Source organism: Mesoplodon densirostris, chromosome 14 (assembly GCF_025265405.1).
Source record: "Mesoplodon densirostris isolate mMesDen1 chromosome 14, mMesDen1 primary haplotype, whole genome shotgun sequence".
Classification (NCBI taxonomy): Eukaryota; Metazoa; Chordata; class Mammalia; order Artiodactyla; family Ziphiidae; genus Mesoplodon; species Mesoplodon densirostris.
This window is the reverse complement of record NC_082674.1, coordinates 37554322-37576069: the sequence shown is the minus strand read 5'-3', so window position 1 is coordinate 37576069 and position 21748 is coordinate 37554322. Positions and strand designations below refer to the sequence as shown.

The 21748-nt window shown below is 37.8% G+C and overlaps 1 protein-coding gene across 4 annotated transcripts in view; it reads left to right on the top strand.

Annotated features, from left to right (window-relative positions):
- The window catches only part of SRBD1 (S1 RNA binding domain 1), a 226706-nt gene that overhangs the window by 12304 nt on the left and 192654 nt on the right, over positions 1 to 21748 (top strand). For all 4 annotated transcript variants that reach the window (XM_060117692.1, XM_060117691.1, XM_060117694.1 and 1 more), the window contains exons 4-9: positions 1379 to 1765; positions 10355 to 10521; positions 13467 to 13584; positions 16196 to 16334; positions 19676 to 19772; positions 21075 to 21210. In XM_060117692.1, the coding sequence (XP_059973675.1) occupies positions 1379 to 1765; positions 10355 to 10521; positions 13467 to 13584; positions 16196 to 16334; positions 19676 to 19772; positions 21075 to 21210 (1044 nt within the window). The remainder of the gene's footprint in view (positions 1 to 1378; positions 1766 to 10354; positions 10522 to 13466; positions 13585 to 16195; positions 16335 to 19675; positions 19773 to 21074; positions 21211 to 21748) is intronic.

The window sequence follows — 21748 nt, the reverse complement described above, 5'->3', positions numbered from 1 at the left end:
ACCTTTCCTCTTCTTTGTATGTTACTTAGAATGCTGATCGTATTTGCTTTCTACAGTTCTCCTTTTTCTGTTCCTCTAGGGCTGACAACTCTGTATGATTGACACATTCTTTAGCTATGTCAATTAATTTGATCAAGTTATTATCAACTCTTATGGACTTGAGGAGGCATTCTATTTTTATATGTTCCAATTAAAAATGTAATACTTGGAGGGCTATTTAATGTATTATATATCATTTCCAGATTAGGTGGTGATGGGTGAGCCTTAGGATGGAGGGGGTGTGCTCTTTATTATAGTTCCCAGTATTTTCAGTAGTCAGTAATTATGGAAAATTATCTGATAGGAGAGAAAATTCAATATTGACTGAAATTTAGTTTGGGAGCAGTTCTTTTGTTTGAGTTTGTGCCACCTACATCACTTAGGTAACTGAAAACAGGCTAGCTTGCGAAATTGTGAACTCCACGGGGCAGGGTCTGTATCTTATTTACTACTCTAGTCTCAAAATGAGTGCCAGATGTCATTGCTTCACACCTGAGTTGTCACCTTGGGGGAGGGGTGGGTGGTGCAGAGAGTAGCCCTTGGACACCTGCATGTACTGCTGTGCAGCCTCTTACTAAGGAAAAATGCCTGGTACTACCCTGCTGTCCTGCCATGTTTTCTGTTCTCTTTCTGCATAAACTGGTGGCAGGTGTAGCATGTTGAGTTTTATGAACCTGTGAGTGTTACTCTTCTCCCTCTAAAGTGTTGACTTTTGATTGCAAGTTTTAAATCTTGGTTTTTCTGCCAGGTGTACACCTATTCTCCACTTATTTAAAAAAATTAAACCTTCACCTGCAGTTGTGAAAATAATACAGAGAGATATCATGTACCCTTTATCACATTTCCCCCTATGGTCACATCTTGTAAAACTATAGTTAAATATCACAGCCAGGATATTGACATTGATAAATCCACTGGTCTTATTTCGATTTCTTCAGTTTTATTTGTATTCATTTATATGTGTGTATGTATATGTGTATATTTAGTTCTATGCAATTTTACAGTATGTATAGGTCTGTGTGTCCACCACACAGGACAGTCCTATCATAAGGATCCCTAGTATTGCCCTTTTATTGTCATACCCACCTCCCTCCCAACCTCCACCCCCATCTCTGACCCCCAATAACCACTAATTTTTTCAGGAATATTGTATGCATGCAATCACATAGTATGTAACTTTTTGAGATTGGTGCTTTCCCTCCACTCAACATAATTTCCTTGAGATTCTTCCAAATTATTGTGTATGTCTACAATTTGTGCCTTTTCATTGCTGAATAATATTCCAGAGCCATTGGTTTTTATCATCTAATTCATGTGTGATCTCTTTGTGATTTGATAGAATAGCTCTGTGCCTATTGCTGATGTTGATTTGGAAGACAGAAAAAATAAATTGGAGACTGTGCAGGCTCTGAAAACAGCAAAGATGAAACGGAAAAATTCAGCTCAGTCACCGTCAGCTCGGAGGACCAAAAAGCTGAAAGCTGATGAAGAAACCAACAAAGCCAGCAGCTTAGAGAGCGGGAGTAACAGCACAGAGACACCATCCACAAGCGCCACGTGGGAAGGTGGGTGCAAGAAGGAGGAGAGTGAAGATGGCTTCACATGCAGTCAGCCCCCTTTGAAGAAAGTGAAGACAGAAATGTGTCCTCAGGGGCAGCCTGTCAGGTTTCCAGCAAATGCCAACAATATTAAGGAGGAGGTGGAAATGAACTGGGACATAGTACAGGTATGTGCAGCCTCTTTCTGTCACTTCAATTTGTTTGATTCCTTTCTTTTTGACTTGAGATGGGGCTAGGGAAGGGCTGGGAGTTTTCAGTTCTCTTTTCACTTTTGCCAGTGGTCTCTGGAGGCTTTGCCCACTGGTTCCTTCCCTGGATACGCGGTTCGGTATTATTGCTTATTGTCCTCAGTTCTTTAGCTAAAAGCTGTGACCTCAGGCAAGGTAGATCCCCGCCTTGGTGTTCTAGTGAACATGTCCTATATACACAGATTGCATCAACAGATTGGGCCCTCCTAAGTTCCTTGTTAAGTTTTTGCTTTGCACTTGGACTGTATTGCCTATAAAAGCAGTGCAAGTGATTAAGTCACTGACCATTAGTACATCTGTTTAACTTTTAGTGTAATGTTGTAATAGACTATGAACAAGGCCTAGTAATTTCTTAAAGGAAAATTTTACCCAAATTCTAACTTGAGCTGCCATAATTATATTTCTTACTACAGGAGAAATTGGATTTCTCCCAGTTTCTTTGGCTGGCTTTGGGGATGGTAGAGAAGACCTGAAGAGTGACTCTTAAACAGTGATTCTCAACCTCTTATCTGTCCCAGCACACTCTGGGAACGGTTCAGACTTAATCATAGCAGTGCCCCTCAGTGTAAATGGGGATAACCTCCCTCCTTATTGTCTGCCCCATGGTGATTTGATGTGTACTTCTTCCTCTGCTGTGAACTACTGCTCTAGAGCTTGGCGCCTCTGCTGGGTAATACTACTTCTCAGTCTGGGATTGTCTGTGTGTACCTTTTTTTTCAGAGGAACTTCTTTTTATCCATGCTGCCTTTTCTATTACCTATTAGTCGAACATCACCAGTCATTTTTAATTATGATTTTTCTTCTCTCTGACTTATTAAGGAATAGAATGTTGCCTCATAGCTTTCTTCTCCTTCTTGTTCCTGAACAGTTCAGAGTTTCCTGGAGAGACAGTATAATTAGGCTCCTTTCTATGCCTTCTTTTTCTTTTTTCATTTAGGCCTACAAAGAATTGTTTTAAAAGGTTGGTTTGGGCTTCCCTGGTGGCACAGTGGTTGAGAGTCCGCCTGCTGATGCAGGGGACACAGGTTCTTGCCCAGGTCCGGGAAGATCCCACATGCTGCGGAGCGGCTAGGCCCGTGAGCCATGTCACCCTGAAGCCTTTCTTAACAGGCAGACTCCTTGGTTCCAGTCCAGACCTACATGGGCAGGTGGATGTGTCCCACTTCCCTTCTCTTCTTTACTTTTAAGCTTACCTCTGCTGTTGACATAGATCTACCTTTAGTAGTTGACCCTGAGTGGGAGGGAGGGAGGGAGAGAGAGAGGGAGAGAGGAGGGTTTCAAAGCCCAGGAAATCTCTTGAACTGTGGAAATAAGTTTTACAAAAGGAAGTCAAGGGCTACTTATTCTATGAAACTTTGCTTCACGTCCCTATCTCCTAATCTGTGTAACAGAGAAAGAGATGAAAATGACCCTACCTTTGCCAGCTGTCTCTTGGTTACAAGTAATAGAAACCTGCTTCTAATGAGCTTAAGCAGAAAAGAGTTTATTACCAAGGACCAGGGCCCTTTCAGAGATGCAAGGGACAAAGTGTGATCGAGTCTCCTAAAGGCCTTGAACCAAAAATTGGAAAACTGAGGACTTGAGGAAGTCATTTTCTCAGTTTTCTCTCTTTCAGAGGTTTCATGATCACCCATTTTTGCCCCTTCTCTGTTTGTCTGAGTTGTTATTTCTTCTCAACAGACCAGATTTCCCTGCTTCTTCACTGAAGGTGGAAGATGACAGCTCCACAATTCATTTACCATTAGTTTAAGCTTGTGAGGAGGGAAAAGTGTACGGAGAGAACAGGTTCCCAACTGCCAGAGGGTGAGTGGCAGAAGAGCAGCCAGGAGTAAAAGCTTCATTTGTAAATCGGTAGCAGCAGTGTCCATGGTTGTGTTGTTTGAATATCAAATGGAAGCAAGTTTTCAGGTCCTGGAACTATTTTTATGGCCTTTGGCCATATTATTTGGGTAATATGGGTGTGCTTGTCTTTCTTTTCAATTCCAAGCATTTTTTCTCCTCCTCCTTACTGAAAGTGATTTTTGACAGCTCAAACAAGCCTGTACTCAGAATGTGGCACTCCTTGCTTGTGAGTCGGGAGAGGCGGTTGCCTCAGCTGCCGCCCTCGCTGAGCACCCTGAGGACAACTAGTACGCTCAGCATTTTCTGGATCGGTTTAGGGAACTTGCCCGGGGAACTTTAGGTGTGATTTACATGTTTGGGTTTTTAAAAAATTTAACCAGATACAGTCATCCTTGTCTAACCTTGAGTTACTTTTACGGGCAAGCCTTTTAGTGTATGTGGACTTCCTGTCCTATACTTTTTATTCTCTATAAGCCGGAGAGAGAATCATTCTATCTTAGCACTGCATTCCTGCTTCCAAACATGTTTGAGAATAGTGGTAGGTGTTAGGGGGAAAGGGGCTGAGAAGAGAGAGAGTCAGCTATGCCAAGTCAGATAGTCAGGAAGGCTTTGAACATTTGAGTGAGGACCAGAGTTAGTGAAATGCCTGTGGTATGCATTTTATCTGTCACAAAATGAAATGTATGTCCAAGTTCTTTGGGGAAGTCCTAACAAGTCCCTAGTTAGTAAGAAATAGTCAATGAAAATTAATTGTATAGGAATTATTATTACTAATTGAGCATGAGGGAAATGTCATTTATATTTCCTTCATTTTGTGTGCTGTTCCCCATGGACCCTGCCCACCATGACACTTTGATCCTCTAAATGTTTTTTCTCTTCAAGGTGTGTTTCTCATTTCTGAAAAGTCCACAGCTTTTTCAGGAATATCACTGCCTTGTTTGGGGAGGGAAAACTACATTGTCAATACTTATTTGTAGACTTTACATATAAACACACTTTTGTGTGTCTGTTTCCTAATCAGGTTTGGCGATCACCAGACTCCTTGAGAAACAACCTACTTCAGCCCTTCCCCCAAGCCACAAATGTGTGGTTGCCATTAGAAACTAGTTTTTGTTAAAGTATATTTTATCATTACACAAATATATTGTGAGTACCATAACCTTTGTAAGAATTTGAAGAGGTGACTAGCTACAAGCAGTTTTTGAGAAAATTAAATGCTCCCAAGTGGTGATTGTTGTTATGTAGTGTCTTTATTTTGAGGGGGGTGGGCGTGGAGTAGCCATATAGAATATCTTAGTAATGTTTGCTAAATTAGGGAGGAAAAGCAAGCAAAAACCCCTTTATTAGCCATTTTCCCCATTCTTGCAAGAAGATGATGTGGGATTATGTAGGTGAAGAAGAACATGGGATGAAAGAATAGGGGAAGGAAGAGGGACAGGAAGGAGGCGGGTGTCTCTGAGTTGGCTTTCTCGCTGCACTTCTACACCTAAGCATGCACCATCTGTTAGGTCAGCCTGTGTGTTCCAGGAGGGATTAAGGAAAAGAAATTGTATTGGCCCTTTTTATTTTTATAATTTAGCTCGTGGTATTTATTATGGGCTTAAAAAAACTTTCTGAAATGTATATATGTATACATATATGCATATACATATAAAATTGTACTTAAATATGCAACTCATGAATGTTCAAAATTGTAACCATGTAACAAGCTTTCAGATCAAGAAACAGAACATTACCAGCACCCTACAATCCCTTCATACCCTTTTTCAATCCTCCATCCCCTCGCCTAAAACCACTCTTCTGACTTCTAACAGCATAGTTTTTCCTTTTGCAGTCTTTAAGGAAACTTATGTGTGTGGTAAAATAAGTGGTATAATAAAATGAATAGGTAAGGGAAAAGAGAACAGCAGTAATCAAAACTGTTTTAGAAGGGAGGTGTCCAGTTGCTGGTTTGATTTTGAATAAAAAATTCTCTCTCAATCTACTCATTTGAGTGTCATTTAATTTAGATGCTAGTTTTTTAAAAATGCTGCCTGGATGATTAAGGCAATAGTTCAGCTGTTGATACCCAGCAGTTTTCTTTTTTAACTGAGGAAATGGGAATATAGGTTTTGAAGGAGGAAATTCTCAGGCCACTTGTGGAGAAGGCCATTTTGTTCGAGGTTTTAGACAGTAGAGGACAGTATGAAGGCATCATGTCTCATCGCAGTTGGATTTAGGAGGAAAAGTAAGGCAATTTGATTAATTTGTATTGATACTTTTGCCTGAAGAAAATCATCTTGCTTTGCAAACAAATCAATTTTCTGAAAAGGAAACATAGCTTGTGGGACTTTGGGCAATTTACTTAACTTCTTTGGGTCTCAGTCTTTGTATCTGTAAAATGAGTTAATATTGAATATGTAAAAGTGTGTAGAACATAATAAGCCCTATACAGGTATTAGCTTAAAACAACAACAGTCACAAAAAGTGTGTTTATTTAAGTCTTAGAGGTGAAAAAAATATCGAGACTGCCTTCCTTTTTACTTTACCCTCATTCCTGTTCACCAGTTAACTATAAAAATTATTAAAGTAATAAGTATAATAGTTGAAATAAGTAGTAGTTTAAAAGTAAAAATTTTACTCGTTCCCTGCCCATCCCTAAGGTTTGATCTCTGCTTTTAACGCTTAGCTGTTTCTTTGGCGTTTGCCTCATCTGTCTAAAACATAGATGCTGGGCCCCACCCCAGAGGTTCTGATTCAGTTGATCTGGGGTGGGGCTCAAGAAGTTACATTTCTAACAAGTTTCCTGATTATGCTGCTGGTTTGGGAACCACATGTTGTGAACCACTGCTCTAGTCCCCAAATCTCATTGACTCATAAAATGTCAAGGGAGTTTACAGGGGGGGTTGACTCAACAGCTGAAATCAAGTAATGAGCAGATCAGTCATTGAGTGGCTTGATATTAAGTATAGGATAAAGTTCAAACTTTTTTTTTAGCATTCACCATCTAGCTCCATCCCTTTTTCCATTTCTCACTCATCTCAATACGCCTTGTACATTTTAGCATTACTGAACCTAGAAATTTTTTTCAATGTGCAGTGGTTCCTCATCAGTGGCTTTTGATACGCTCTTCTCTCTCCCTAGAATTCCTGCCCTCATTTGGCTGCCTGAGATACCTTCATTCCCTTGTTGCTTTTCCATTTCTGCAGAGGTAGCTGTTTCTTCCTCCCACGTGCTCTCAAAGAGCCTGTATTTGCTTCTGTCAGAGTACAGATCACACTGTATTTTAACTGTCTACTTGACTGTCTTTCTTCTTCCTAGCTTATAAGCTTCTTGGCAAGAGGGACTTGGTTTTTTACATTTTGTTTATTACTGGCTTGGTATGGTTATTGGTATATAATATGAGCTAAAATAAACGTTTGACTAAATTAAGACAGAAGAAATTGGATGATTTGGAGGCCCCAAAGTTGTGACTGCTTGTATGTAGTTTTATTATCCTTAATTTCAAGAAGCAAATTTTCATAAGCAGCAGTATACACTCTCTTAACACATATGATGCTTCTGGATTTGTCAGGACCTGGTACACTTCAGATGCGGGTCTGGAGTCTTAGCTATCTTGGGCCCCTTTTAGTTAACAATCACGGAACTAGTTTAGGATAGTGGGGGCCCATGGGTTCTCACGATCACTCAGTTCCAAAATAATGAGCATTTTGGTCATTTTCGTGTCTTATGTCCATCTTTCAGAATCTTGTCTTTCAAGGGCCAGCTGAAATGCTGCCCCTGCAGCAAGCCTTCCTTGATTACACCAGGGAGATCGTTCTCTTCTCTGAAGACGTTATACCACTTATTCCCTGGCATATTCTGTTTTATTTGTACTTACTTATATTAATGTTTTATCTTCCGTTCTAGATCGTTTATTCCGTGAGGACAGTGAAATTTGGGAGCAAGCTTGGGAAAGGATTTTAAAACTATGCTACAATGGTTGGACTTTTACTAGTAGTTAGGAAAGAGTCATTGAAGCTTATGTTCAAAAGAAGAAAAAGAGGAAAAAAATAAGGGACTTATAAATGTGTCTTAGAAGTATAATCAGTAGTAATGCAGAAAGGTTGGGTGGAATGCATAGAGAACAAAAAAATGCTCTGTGGTTTAGATAAAAGAAGATAATAGAAAGGGAGCTTGAGGGGAAAGAACAGACATTTTAGAAGTTCAGTTTGCTTCCTTGGTGACAGATTAGAAGAGCAAGATAGAGAACACACAGTGAAACTGAGGACATTGATTAGAATGCTTTTGGTTGCAATAAGAGAAAACCTATCTTGAACTAGCTTAAGCAATAAAGGAGATTTATTGACTTAGGTAACAGGAAAGCTACCTAAGTGCACTGCAGCAGTCTCTCCACAATTCTCTTAGCACTGCCATCCAACTTCAAGGTTCTACTTGTATAAACCATATTTCTCCCGAGGAAGAAATTGTACCTGGGTCCAGAGTTCTAAGCCAGATCTTGAGCTTCCTGCTGACTGGACTCATCTCTGTGTCCAAACTCTGGCTGTTGTAATTCTAAAACAACTGGTTACTGAACAAAATGCTGTGGAGGTGGAGTTGTTCTTCAGCCACAAAGCTGCTACATAATGGGGAGGTATTGTTGGGGGAGTTAACCACAATATCCCCGAAGGTTTCTGTGGTAGGAGATAATGTTAACTGGAATAGGAATCAGGAAGAGGCACAGGTTTGAGAGAGAAAATACTAATGAACATGATTTTGTAGGGGTCAGGGATGATAGCAAGCAAGAGAGCATTTCTGCATGATGGTGCAGCCTCATGAAGGCCTCTGAAGAGGGAAGCAGCTGAGCTTGCTCTAGGAAGTGAACATTGTTCTAGGAGCAGCCCATTGGGGCTGGCTTCTAATGAGGGGAAGACTGGATAAGATGAGGTTGGAGAGGGAGGCCCATGTTTTTTGGGTCATGGTAAGGACTTTGGATTCTAAATGCTATGGGAAATCATTGAAAGGTTTTGACTAGTCAGGTGACATGATCCAATATAGACTTTGAAAAGATAATTCTTGTTGTTTTATGGAAATTGACATAGATGAGATTGCTGTGGCTGCGAGAAGAATAGTAAAAGGCAGTTGCAGTAATTCTGGCTTGAAGTAGACTGGGCTATAGGGCAGAAATGAAGAGCAGTAATAGACTAAAGAAATATTTTGCCACTAGAGTTGATTGATTCTTATGATAGAGTAGATTTAAGAGTTAAAGGAGTCAAAAGAGTTGAAGACTCTTAGTTTTCAGGCCTGAACTGGTATTTGAATGGACATAATAAGGGGAAAACTGGAAGAGGAAGAAGTTTGAGAGGGAGATCACTTTTGCGAATGCAAAGTCTGAGATACCTAATAGGATTTCAAGAGGTAGGTCAGGTAGCTGGCTAAATGAGTCCAGAGCTCATGCAGAAGAGAGCTAGGGCTGGAGATGTAAAGCTGGCATTCTCAGAATGGGTGATAAGATGTAGGCCTTAGGATATACAGTGCACAGAGGAATGAGGGTATCCTCAATAGTCTCTGGAGCTCAGCCATTTATTTCATCTGTAGTTTTGAAATTCAGTCTATTTTATATATTGACTTGATTTTGTTAAGCAGTTGACCATGTTAATGCTTTAATAATTTTTGAATTTTTTCTTACATTTTTGGCATATCTTGAGCATCAAGATTGAAATAATAATAAAGCGTATGCCTCTCATACTTTACTTTAAAAAAATCGGCTTAGGTTTTGAGAACAGTTACTGAAATTGCATTTTATTCTTTCTCTTCTCCAGGCTGACTTCTCTGAACTTTTCTGCTTACATGTACATTTTTGCTGAAACCTGTAGACTTGTTTTTTTTTAAATAATTATTTTGAATATGTAGTATATGGGAATGATACAAAATTCCAAAGATATAGAAGGATCTTCCTGCCCTAGCTCTAAGCCAACCAGTTACCTTTCCCCAAAATAAGCCATGTTCCAAGTTCTTGTAATTCATTCCATATCCGTTCATATAAGAGTACGTTGAGTGGTATTCTGCTCCACAGGCATATCATAATTTATTTACCAAGTCCCCATTGTAGACTGTTTTTTGCTGACTTCTACCATACTGGAAAAAATTCTTCAAAAAATATCACTGTAAATAATATCATTTTCCAGAGGTATGAACATATCAGAACAAATTTCCAGAAGTGTAACTGGTGGGTCATAGAGTTTATGCATTGTAAATTTTGATAGATATTGCCAAACTGTTCTTCCTCCAGAGGTTTTACCATTGTACTTTCTCACTAGCAGTAGTTGAAAGTGCCTTTTCCCATCACTTATGCCAGCACAGTGAGTTACCATCTCCTTGATCTTTGGTGCCAATCTGAGAGATGAAAAATGCATATCTCATTTGAGCCCTGTAGAATTCAGGCAATACAGAGTGGTTTCGATTGGATTTTATTGAATGAGTGAAATGACTATTCTATGATTGTCAGTATATATATATATATTTCATACAATTTCCTTTTCTTCTTTTTTTAAAACCACAGCAGTTTGTTTCTAAGTGGCTGGAGAACATTATTTAATTGCTGTATTTTAAACCATATGTTATAATACAGAGTTTTATATTTTCAGAGTTTTAAATCACTAAATATTAAATTTTCAGAGTTTTAAATCACTAAATATTAATTTACAGGTTTTATCTGAGAGAACTGATATTGAACTTTGGGTTTGTGCCAACATTATTCGTCTCTTTAATGATGATAACACAATTCCCTTCATTATACGTTATCGAAAAGAGCTTATTAATAACCTTGATGCTGATTCCTTGAGAGAAGTTCAACAAACTCTAGAGGAGCTACGGTAAGCAACCTGGGAAGGGATGAGCTTTGTGTAAGGGGAAAGAGGGTGTGTGAGCCAATGAGGCGAAACAGTGAGGAAGTGAGTGATAGTATATTTCGACAGTTCCAATATTTTGTTTTCTTGATTTATTGTAATCTGGATATAGTCCCCTTCTGACAGAGGAAGCCAGCTCCATTTTACTTATTTAGGGGTGTGCAGAGTCCCTCTGCTGGTGTGTTCATGCATAACTTGGGCATGTATCTGCAAAAGGTGGTTTGCATTATTAAGAGTCTGTGCCTATGAGTTTGAATGTCATCTTCTCTCATAGAAATGATTTTGCATAATGGCAAAATTAGAACTACCAGCAGGTAACTCAGAAAAATACATTTTAGTCTAAATCTTCAATAGCTTACATAAAACTGTCCTCTTAATACTGTGAAATCCCTAAATGGAGAGTTCTTTGGCTGTATAGAGTTTGGTAGGAAGTATGTATACTTCCTTTTTCTATTCTTTTATAGGGCATGGTAATTTAATGTTAGTGGATTGTGAATTTTGTATGGTTATAGAATGGAAAGCACTCTTTAAAAAAATTATTCCTCTGGATTTATTGTAATAACTCAGAAATAAGCATGTAAAGGCTATAAAACTAACTATTATTCAGTAGAGTTTATTAAAACAGTCTTTACCATTCATTTATTTATTGCATGTCTCTTACATGCCAAGTGCTGTGTTGTTGCTCTGTGTGTTCTTCAACAAGGATATGATTTAAATTGGATATAATCTTACCATCAAGCCATTCTAAAAGCACCAAGGGTTATTTTTAGAACAAGCCTAATAAGCCTCTGTGATTTTGGAGGAACTTGCCTCTCACTAACATTTCTACCCCTTTTGTTGAATTTCTTTTAGTGCCAGGAAGATTTAAATGCTAATATGTGGAAAGTTATATTTCATCAAGAGGCAAAATCAATTAGCCAACCCAGAAATATAAATGACTAGTTATTCAAGTGATTTCAGATTCAGATCACCCAGGGCCAGGCTAGTATAATCAAGCACAAAGGGACGCAAACTGGAGATCACAAGTCCTGTCTAAGAGGGGCAGCTGCTACTCATCTCCATCAGATTATAACACGTGGGGTTCTCTACCCAGATTGCTGTATCTTCCTATTTTTGAAAAACTGATCATCTGAATTTTTATGTAAAAAAAATTTTGAGGTCAAACAAAATCACCTACAGGCCACATCTAGAAGTCCAGCAATTTGCAAATTTGGAAGTAAGCTTTCTGTTTGGTTGAAGGCAAAGTAATGAAGAAAATCTTAAGGGTTTTGGGATCTGAAATTGGGGAAAGTGTCACAAACAAGCAAGAATAGTTTACTTAAAAAAATTAAAGGTATTCTACCAATTTTTGATTGGGTGGGGGACAAATAGGAGCTTTATGTCAAGATTAACATTATTATTTTCTTTTTCCCTAAAAACACACTTTAGCTGCAACAGAGTTCATTCCCTGGGTATCTATTAATAGAGGAATACATTAAATATTAGTAGAGGACTATTTCTCCAAGTAAGTGGTGGCATTGACTAGGACTTAGAAGATCTTTTTATATTGTACAGAGATTTCTTTTTGGTAATGAGGTATGGTCTCTGTTTTTCTTGAGCTCAGCTTTTTCTCTAACTAGAGCATTGGTTTTTACCCTATTAATTGCTACTCATAAATGAGTAGTGAAACTAATTTAGTAGGTCATTACCACTTTAACAAAAATGAAATAGAGAATAGAAAATATGAGTGCAGTTTCTGTGGTAAAGGTAAATATTGGTTCATGAAACTATTTATCATATGTTTATATAACTGTTTATTAAATATGAAATCATATATGTGTATATACTGGGTTGCAAGGTAAAATATATTTCTTACTGAGGGTCACTTAAAAAAGTGAATTAAAAAATGATTATGGGACTTCCCTGGCGGCGCAGTGGTTGAGAGTCCGCCTGCTGATGCAAGGGACATGGGTTCGTGCCCTGGTCCGGGAGGACCCCACATGCCACGGAGCGGCTAGGCCCGTGAGCCATGGCCGCTGAGCCTGCGCGTCCGGAGCCTGTGCTCCACGACGGGAGAGGCCACAACAGTGAGAGGCCCGCGTACCGCAAAAAAAAAAAAAAAAGATCCTATGATTATGGATAGTAAGAAACTTCTGTACTTTCTCTAAAGATGCCTTTCCTCTCCCTTATATGCAAGCCAGTAGGTCATTGGCCTTTTGTCGAAATGACCCTGGTAGGCTTCAGCCTCTGAAAACAGTCTTGGGCTACCAGGAATGTAGAAGACACAGAGGTGTGATCTAAGGACTGCATATTCTTCCTCATTAACTTATAATCTTCTGCCTTTCTTTTTTTTTCATAAGTAGATTTAGTTTTCTTTTCCATCAATCATTTTTAGTAATTTATATTATCATCTCTCTAACTTTTGCCCATCATTTTAGCAATACCATTATTAGGCAGAAATTATAAATTGTAACAGGTAATGAAATAGGATGAAAGGCTGTAATAATAATACATTCTAAAGTATCAAGGCTTTGAAAATCAAGGAGAGACTGAAATACTGTTTCAGCTTGAAGGAGACTGTAGACACATAGCAATTACATAAAACCCATTCTTAGCTGAGTTCACTATCAAGGACATGTATAGGAACAATTGGTGAAACTTAAATGAGATCTGAGGGTTAGAATATATCAATATTATATCAATGTTAATATCAATTTTAATTACCTGCTTTTGATGGTTATAGGAGAAGATTCTTGTTTATAGAAAATACATACTAAAATACTTGGGGATGATGGTAACTTATTCTCAGATGGTTCAGAGGGGGAAAGAAGTTCTTTTTACCTTACCTACAACTTTTCTGTAAGTTTGATATAGCTTCAAAAAGAAAGTTTTAACATATAGGTCTTGTATATTATAAAAGTTTCTATTTTCAGGGCTGTTGCGAAGAAGACTTACAACACAATCCAAAAAATTAAGAAGGAGGGGAAGATGTCTGAGTGCTTGTTAAAAGCCTTGCTGAACTGTAAAACTTTTGAAGAACTAGAACACGTGGTAAGGAATCCTTTTTATCTTTTAATGTAATACTTAACTGAGTATATTATGATTTGGGTCTTATAGTTAAAGAGCTGGAAATAAAAAGCTAAAGTCATCAATAAAAAGCTAAAGTCATCAGCCACCATCATTATTTAATTCAACAAAATATTCTTTATTCAATAAATATCTATTAAGTGCTTTTTTGTGATAGGCACTTGGATTTATTGGGTTGGCCAAAAGGTTCGATCGTTTTTTCCCATACGATGGCTCTAGTAGCACTTAGTTGTCTTTAACTTCATTCAAAACAATTTTGTTAGATTGTATGTGACAGCTGTCATATCAGCGTGCATTTAAAAAAAAGACATCAAAATTGGTGAATTTTTGTGTAGCCATTTTAATATTAAAGATGGAAGGAAAAAAGCAACATTTTCAGCATATTATGCTTTATTATTTCAAGAAAGGTAAAAATGCAACTGAAATGCAAAAAAAGATTTGTGCAAAAAAAGATTTGTGCAGCATTTGGAGAAGGTGCTGTGACTGATCAAACATGTCAGAAGTGGTTTGTGAAGTTTCGTGCTAGAAATTTCTCGCTGGACAGTGCTCCACAGTTGGGTAGACCAGTTGAAGTTGATAGCGATCAAATCAAGGCATTCATTGAGAACAGTCAACATTATACCACACGGGAGATAGCCGACATACTCAAAATATCCAAATCAAGCATTGAAAATCATTTGCACCACCTTGGTTATGTTAATTGCTTTGATGTTTGGGTTCCACATAAGTTATGCAAAAAAAAACCTGCTTGACCGCACTTCCACATGCGGTTCTCTACTTAAACGTAATGAAAACGTTCTGTTTTTAAAACAAATTGTGACGGACAATGAAAAGTAGATACTGTACAACAATGTGGAACAGAAGAGATAGTGGGGCAAGTGAAATGAACCACCACCAACCACACCAAAGGCTGGTCTTCATCCAAAGAAGGTGATGTATATATGGTGGGATTGGAAGAGAGTCCTCTATTATGAGCTTCTCTGGAAAATCAAATGATTAATTCCAACAACTAATGCTCCCAATTAGACCAACTGAAAGCAGCACTCGACGAAAAGCATCTGGAATTAGTCAACAGAAAACGCATAACCTTTCATCAGGACAATGCAAGACCGCATGTTTCTTTGATGACCAGGCAAAAACTGTTACAGTTTGGCTGGGAAGTTCTGATTCATCCGCCATATTCGCCAGACATTGCACCTTCGGATTTCCATTTATTTCGGTCTTCACAAAATTCTCTTAATGGAAAAAATTTCAATTCCCTGGAAGACTGTAAAAGGCACCTGGAACAGTTCTTTGCTCAAAAAGATTAAAAGTTTTGGTGGGCTTCCCTGGTGGCGCAGTGGTTGGGAGTCTGCCTGCTGATGCGGGGGGTGCGGGTTCGTGCCCCGGTCTGGGAGGATCCCGCGTGCCGTGGAGCGGCTGGGCCCGTGGGCCGTGGCCGCTGGGCCTGCGTGTCTGGAGCGTGTGCTCCGCAGCGGGAGAGGCCACAGCAGTGAGAGGCCCACGTACTGCAAAAAAAAAAAAAAAAAAAAAAGGTTTGGGAAGATGGAATTCTGCCTAAAAAATAGCAGAAGATAGTGGAACAAAAGGGTGAATATGTTGTTCAATAAAGTTCTTGGTGAAAATGAAAAATTTCTTTTATTTTTACTTAAAAACCGAAGGCACTTTTTGGCCAACCCAATACAAAGATGACTAATACATAGTCCTTGTCTTCAAGGAATTCCCAGTCGAGTGGGGAAAAATGAGAGTAGGTAATAGAAGCATAAGCTTAAGGGAGAGTGTGCTGAGCTGGAGACATAGATGTGAGTGTCTGCAGCATGTAATTGGTATTTGGAACCATGAAAATGGAAGATTTCACTCAAGGAGAGATCATGGGGTAAGCAGGTCAGGATAGACCATTGAGGAACACTAACTTTTGAAGCATGGGTGGAGGAAGGGAGAGCCTAAGAAGGAGGCATGGAAAGAATAGTCAGAGAAGTATGAAGAGAATTGGGAGATGATGATACCCATAAAAGATTAAGGAAGAGAGTCATAGAAGGAGGTAATGATCGATGGTTAAGTAATTAAATATAGCAGGGAGTTTTGGCAAGATAAGGACTGAAAAATGTATATTTGGTAATTAGGGGATCATTGTGGATCTTTGTGATACCACTTTCAGCAAGGTGTGTGGAAAGAGAAGCCAGGGGGCAGTGGGTAGAGGAGTGAATGTGGACTAAGAAGTAGAACCATTGTGTGAGGACATCTTTTAGAGGAGCTTGCTTGAGTTGAGGACTTGCAGTTGAGGACTTGCAGTTGAGGACTTGGACTGGCAGTCCAAGCACTGAGTTTGTGGGATGAGTGAATCCAAGCAGATAGCTAACTGTAAGCATGTAGAAAAGTATAAAGAGTCTGATAAGGAACAACTGTTTTCATACAACTTGTACTCTCTGTTAGCATTAATCTTTGAAGGAAGTGGAAAGGGTTGAGAAGAGGATGTCTTTAGCATTCTCACATGTCCTCTAATTTTGTGTCCTAATTTTAACTTTTGTGTTTTAAAACTGAATAATTTGGTATGTTTTCTGACTTTTTTTCCTAGTCAGCACCATATAAAACTGGGAGCAAGGGCACCAAAGCCCAGAGGGCAAAGCAGCTGGGATTAGAAGGAGCAGCCAGGACACTGCTTGAGAATCCAGGGGACCTCAATCTGCTCTCTTACATTAGGCCCAATGTTAAAGGTACCAGCTTTACTTAATAAAGAGGTCGCTCCTGTTTCTTTCTTTTTTTAATTTGAAAACCTAGGTTTAAAAAATTGTTTCATTAAGTAATGATGATACAAAAGAATATTACAGCATATAAAGAGTAAATAATTCTAATAAAACAAATCCCAGTATACCTCTTGCTTAGCCATTCAGCTTTCCTCTTTTGATGAAGTGCCTGTTCTGTTCTTTTGCTCATTTTTCTATTGTGTTGTTTCACTTTTTCTTATTAATTTATAAGTATTTTTTAGATATTCTTGCTCAGTTACATATGCTACAAATCTTTTCTCCCAGCTTGTAACTTCTCTTTTCACTTTCTTTATGCTGTCTTTTGGTAAATAGAAGGCCTTAGTTTTATCATAGTTAGTTTATTAATCTTTTCAATTTTGTTAATCTTTTCTTTTTAGATAATTGCTTCTTTTTCTTTTTAAAGAATTTCCTTTATATCCAAGGTTATAAAGATCCTCCTGTATTGTCTTTTAAATTTTTTATTCTATTTCTAAAAACTTTTTTGGGCTTCCCTGGTGGCGCAGTGGTTGAGAGTCCGCCTGCCGATGCAGGGGACACGGGTTCGTGCCCCGATCCCGGAAGATCCCACATGCCGCGGAGTGGCTGGGCCCGCGAGCCATGGCCGCGGAGCCTGTGTGTCCGGAGCCTGTGCTCCGCAACGGGAGAGGCCGCAGCAGTGAGAGGCCCGCGTACAGCAAAAAAAAAAAAAAAAAAAAACTTTTTTAATTATAAAAATCATATCTACTTTTTAAAAAGAACTTCAACAATTCAGACAGACATGGATTGTAAAGTGAAGTCCTACTTCCACACTTCTACTCTCCACAAGTCAAGTGTTTGTCTTTTTCTTAAGTGTATCTTCCTTTCACTTTGTGTGTGTGCGTGCACAGGAGAGAATGAGAGAGGAAGGGGGTAAGGGAGAGATATTTCTAAGAAGAACCCAAAGAGAGTGTCAACTGATACGTGTCAAGGTATATTGGTTTTATTGTCAAAATGAGCCTTGGAGTGAGAGCTTTTTGAGTAAGAGTGGCTTTTTCCAAGGAGTGCTCTGCTAGGATTGAATGGGGAGATTGATGCTCTGGTGATTACTACTCTCATTCTAGTTCCTTTTAGCCTTCCTTCCTTTAGGCTGGGAGAGTGTCTGTAGGGGGCAGTCTCTGACAACAAAATCTACAGCATGTACTAAACTGTAGAGAATCAGCATACCAAAACCTGTGTTTATTTTATATAATCTGGCAAATGTGAATTTGGAATTAAAAAAATTAAGTATGTGTCTGAAAATATGAATATCTGCTCATACACAAATACACACATCCTAATGTCTATATTGAAAAGGGCAATAATGAAAAGAAAAAGCAAATTGGTAAATATTTGAATTTAGAGATGGGTTGAAATGAGTAAAATTCAAGTTTGTTTAATTTTTTCATTATATTTTCAAATGGTTGCAACTTTAATATTTTAATATTAACTGAGACCATATAGCCAAGCATTAAGGTTAGCCACAGTGGGAACTATCTGTGCCCAGTGATGGTATGTTTTATTATCAATAGAATCAAACGTTGGAGCTTTCAGAATGTTAGATGCATAATGATTTATGGTCAGTTTTTATTTTTCTCTTCTGGTCTATTTTCTTTCCTTCCATTCTTCACCTCCTCTGGTACAAAGTTTTCCTTAGTTCACACACATACTGAGTTCCTACTAAGTAGGTTTGATAACATAAGGTTTACACATTGTATTCCCCTGAATGATGTGGGCTTTACAAAAGCCCATTGTTACAATTGCAAAATCTATAATTTCCTCTTTCTAGTCTCTCTCATTAATTGGTCTCATTGTAGTTTCCATGTTTACTACTGACTTCTCACCCTGGTATTCTCATTAAACTTCGGGTAATGATGCTGTGAGGTACTTTTGGACTCCAGGAATGAATGCATAGTGAGTAGTTTTCTAGGATAAAGACTGATCTAGTGAGAAAGCTAACACAAGAGCAGACTCCTACTGACTGCTGACCATGTACCACAGCTGTTGTAAGTCTTTACATACACAGTCTTCCACCTCTCAAAGGTAATTTGTTCCTGAAAATTCCCTCATAGGGAAACTCTCTTAAAATGTAAACAGGATTCCTATTAATTTCAGTGGCCAAATTTCTTTATTTAAATTTCTTTGGAATAAGTGCAGTTACATCATTAGTTAAGATCAGTTATCATAACACAACCCAACAAGGCATTTTCTCTTTGTTAATTACTCTGTAAGTCTGTCCTGTCCTCTTTGTCTTCTGTACTTGTTACTCACTAAAACCATACCCTCAGAAAAACATACTTATGATACTCAGTGCTTGTGTAATTGAAGTTTTAATGGGAGAAAAAAAAAAGAAGCTTTAATGGAAATAGAACAATAAAAACAAAAGAAATAAATAATGCATTGCAAATGATCTCTCAGTGTATAAGTTGGTATTGCAGGGGCCATAATGTACAAGACACACTGCTGTAAACTAGCAAATTGAAAGCACTTGGAGAGAACTTAATGTACCATTGGTAGACAGTTCAGCTGTGAAGATGAGCAACCACACAGTGGCTCTTGTTTTATGCTCATTTGAGGTTTGAGAAATTCAAATAGGTCATTGAAAATGTGAATAAATGTCTCATAAGCCAAAATAGGAATATTAATAAAATTATTTGCAAAGGAGAATTTTTGTAACTGGAATGAAATATTATACCTTGAGATATGACTATTAATATAAATTTCCTATAACCTATAATGCTTAATCCTATAATGCTTAATCTTTGTAAATACTTCATGAAGTAGATACTATTATTATTCCATTTTTATAGGAAACTGAGGCACAGAGAGAACAAGTAACTTGCCCAGGGTCATACATTTGGTAGATGGTGGAGCCAGGATTAGACCAGGCAGCTGGCTCCAGAGCTGCATTTTTCACTACTAGGTTATATGGTATGTTAAGGTCCTGTATTATTGTTTTTGGAGACTTGATTTTGTTGCTGAGGGAAGCTAGTCACTACTATGATACTTTTCTGTCTTTTTGTTTGTTTTTTAAATTTTTATTGGAGTATAGTCGCTTTATAATGTTGTGTTAGTTTCCACTGTACAGCAAAGTGAATCAGCTACATGTATACATATATTCCCTCTTTTTTGAATTTCTTTCCCATTTAGGTCACCACAGAGGATACTTTTCTGTCTTAAGTTTGTCAACTTAAGGTTTTATTTTGACTGGAATAAATTTATTGTGATTTAATTATAGATTTAAAAACCAATCTGTAGTTCTTGCCTTTGTTTTCCCTCTTACTCTTCTCCTAAAGGGCTTTCAGCACTCCAGGATATTGAAACAGGAGTGCAGCATATTTTAGCAGACATGATTGCTAAAGACAGAGACACGCTTGACTTCATTCGGAAATTGTGAGTAACTCTCAGAGTTTTCTGCTTTGTGGACTCATGATGTTAAGGGTCGCATGGTTAGTGCTAACTCCAGTGTTCATTAAAAACTTTATTTCAGACTTTTAAAAATTAAAAAAAATTTTTTAGTAGCACAGCTCTCTGCTCAAACAACAGAACCCGAATACATAAAACAGATAAAAGTGAAGTTGCTTTAATTGAATTCTGGGCAGGGAGCCTGGAACTCTGCCTGTTCATCCTCCTTACCCTGAAGCATCTCAGCAGAGGCCTCTGAGGAACACAGTTTATAAACCACTGCATTGTGCAATATATGCTACAGAGAGATTCATAACCATTTAGAATGGGTGGCATTGCTTTTTAAACATATTGAGTTGTATGCACTTAATTTTATAATGTTTACCAGTGGTTGGGTTAACTTGAGAATGTTTAATATCAGGTATGGATAAAAATGCTGACCTCAAAATGAATTTTAGCTGATGGAGAGAGCAGCTTATCCATAGTATCATAGTCCCAATTTATAAGAGAGTAAAACCCTTTGACCTAGACCCTACTTGGGCTTATAGATTTTATGCCTCATTAAAAAAAGATATTATTTTAAAAACCTTATTTTTAGGCACTCTGTCCTTCCTTTCCTTCTGTGTATCAGAGGACAGGGTTTGGCAGAGGGCTACTGTTCCTCTCTCTCCACATCTCTAGCTGTGTGAGCTGTGCAGAGGAGAGTAAAGGTGAAAATGAACCGGTTGACTACTGTAGCTTGTCAGGGTTTTTGTTAATGTAAGGGAGAGAATTTTTCTTTTTTCTCAGTGGCCCTCACAGGAATGAGTTGAAGTAGGAGAATTGTGCAGGTTTTTAAATGTGTCTTTATAAGTAATTATACTGCTGAAATTTGGTTCAGTTTCATAAATTGTCATTGGAAGCTGTCCTGACACATCATCTTGTTTCCCTTCTTTTTAGCTTTTAATTGGTTCTGACTCCCTAACTCAGTGGTTAGAAGAGGATGATATCTAGGCCAGAGTTATTAGTCTCTTGCATAACTGCAGATAGTATCTGAACTCATTTAGGCATTTTATGGGAGGATTGGGTTGAAATATAAATAGATCTGGAACACCTATGCTAGCATGAATAGGCGAGGAGTCCCCTTTTGATGGGTCAATAACATTTCTATAGTTGAGCATCATTTTAAAAAAATCTCATTTGGTAAATCTCATTTAGTTTTTTGTTAATCTTCTTTCTATGTAACGTGTTTCTTTACTAAAGCACATATTAATAACTACTTAATGTTTGAATATTTGTGTATCTGAACAGGTGCCAAAATAGATATATTTGTATCCAGTCATCTCTCGCAAAGGTATCCTCAAAAAAAGTAAATGAAAAAGATGTTGATAAGTTTCTGCTCTACCAACATTTTTCGTGCAACATAAGAAACATCCAACATCATCAGGTAAATAAGAAAACTGCTTATGCATGCTGATAGTAGTAATAATGATAATACCTCAGATTTGTTTATTACTTTATTTACTAAAGAATTTTCAATCAACTATTTTCTTCCTTCATATAAATTTTTATAATATTGTTATATCCTCCCCATTTGACAAATGGGGAACTCAAGACCCACAGAAGTTAGTAAATGACACTGAGATTTATTAGCTGGGCTAACAGTATAACACTCTGGTATCTTGACTCTCTGGCTGGTGATCTTTCTTATTAGACTTTCCTTCCCAGTATGCTTGGATTTGAGCTCAATTCTGGATCTTTTCCATGTGAAATACAAAATAGAGATAACTGATTTAGAATAAATAAAGTATGAGAGATCTCAGTTATATAAATCGTACTCATTATATCTCAGTCTTTTAATTTCACATTTCATTTTATTAATTTTTATCCTAATTGTAGTTATAGGTTATATATCTACATTGTGGAATGTGGCTTTAAATCATATAGAAAAAAATTTTTTTTTACAAACCAAAAATACAATAATA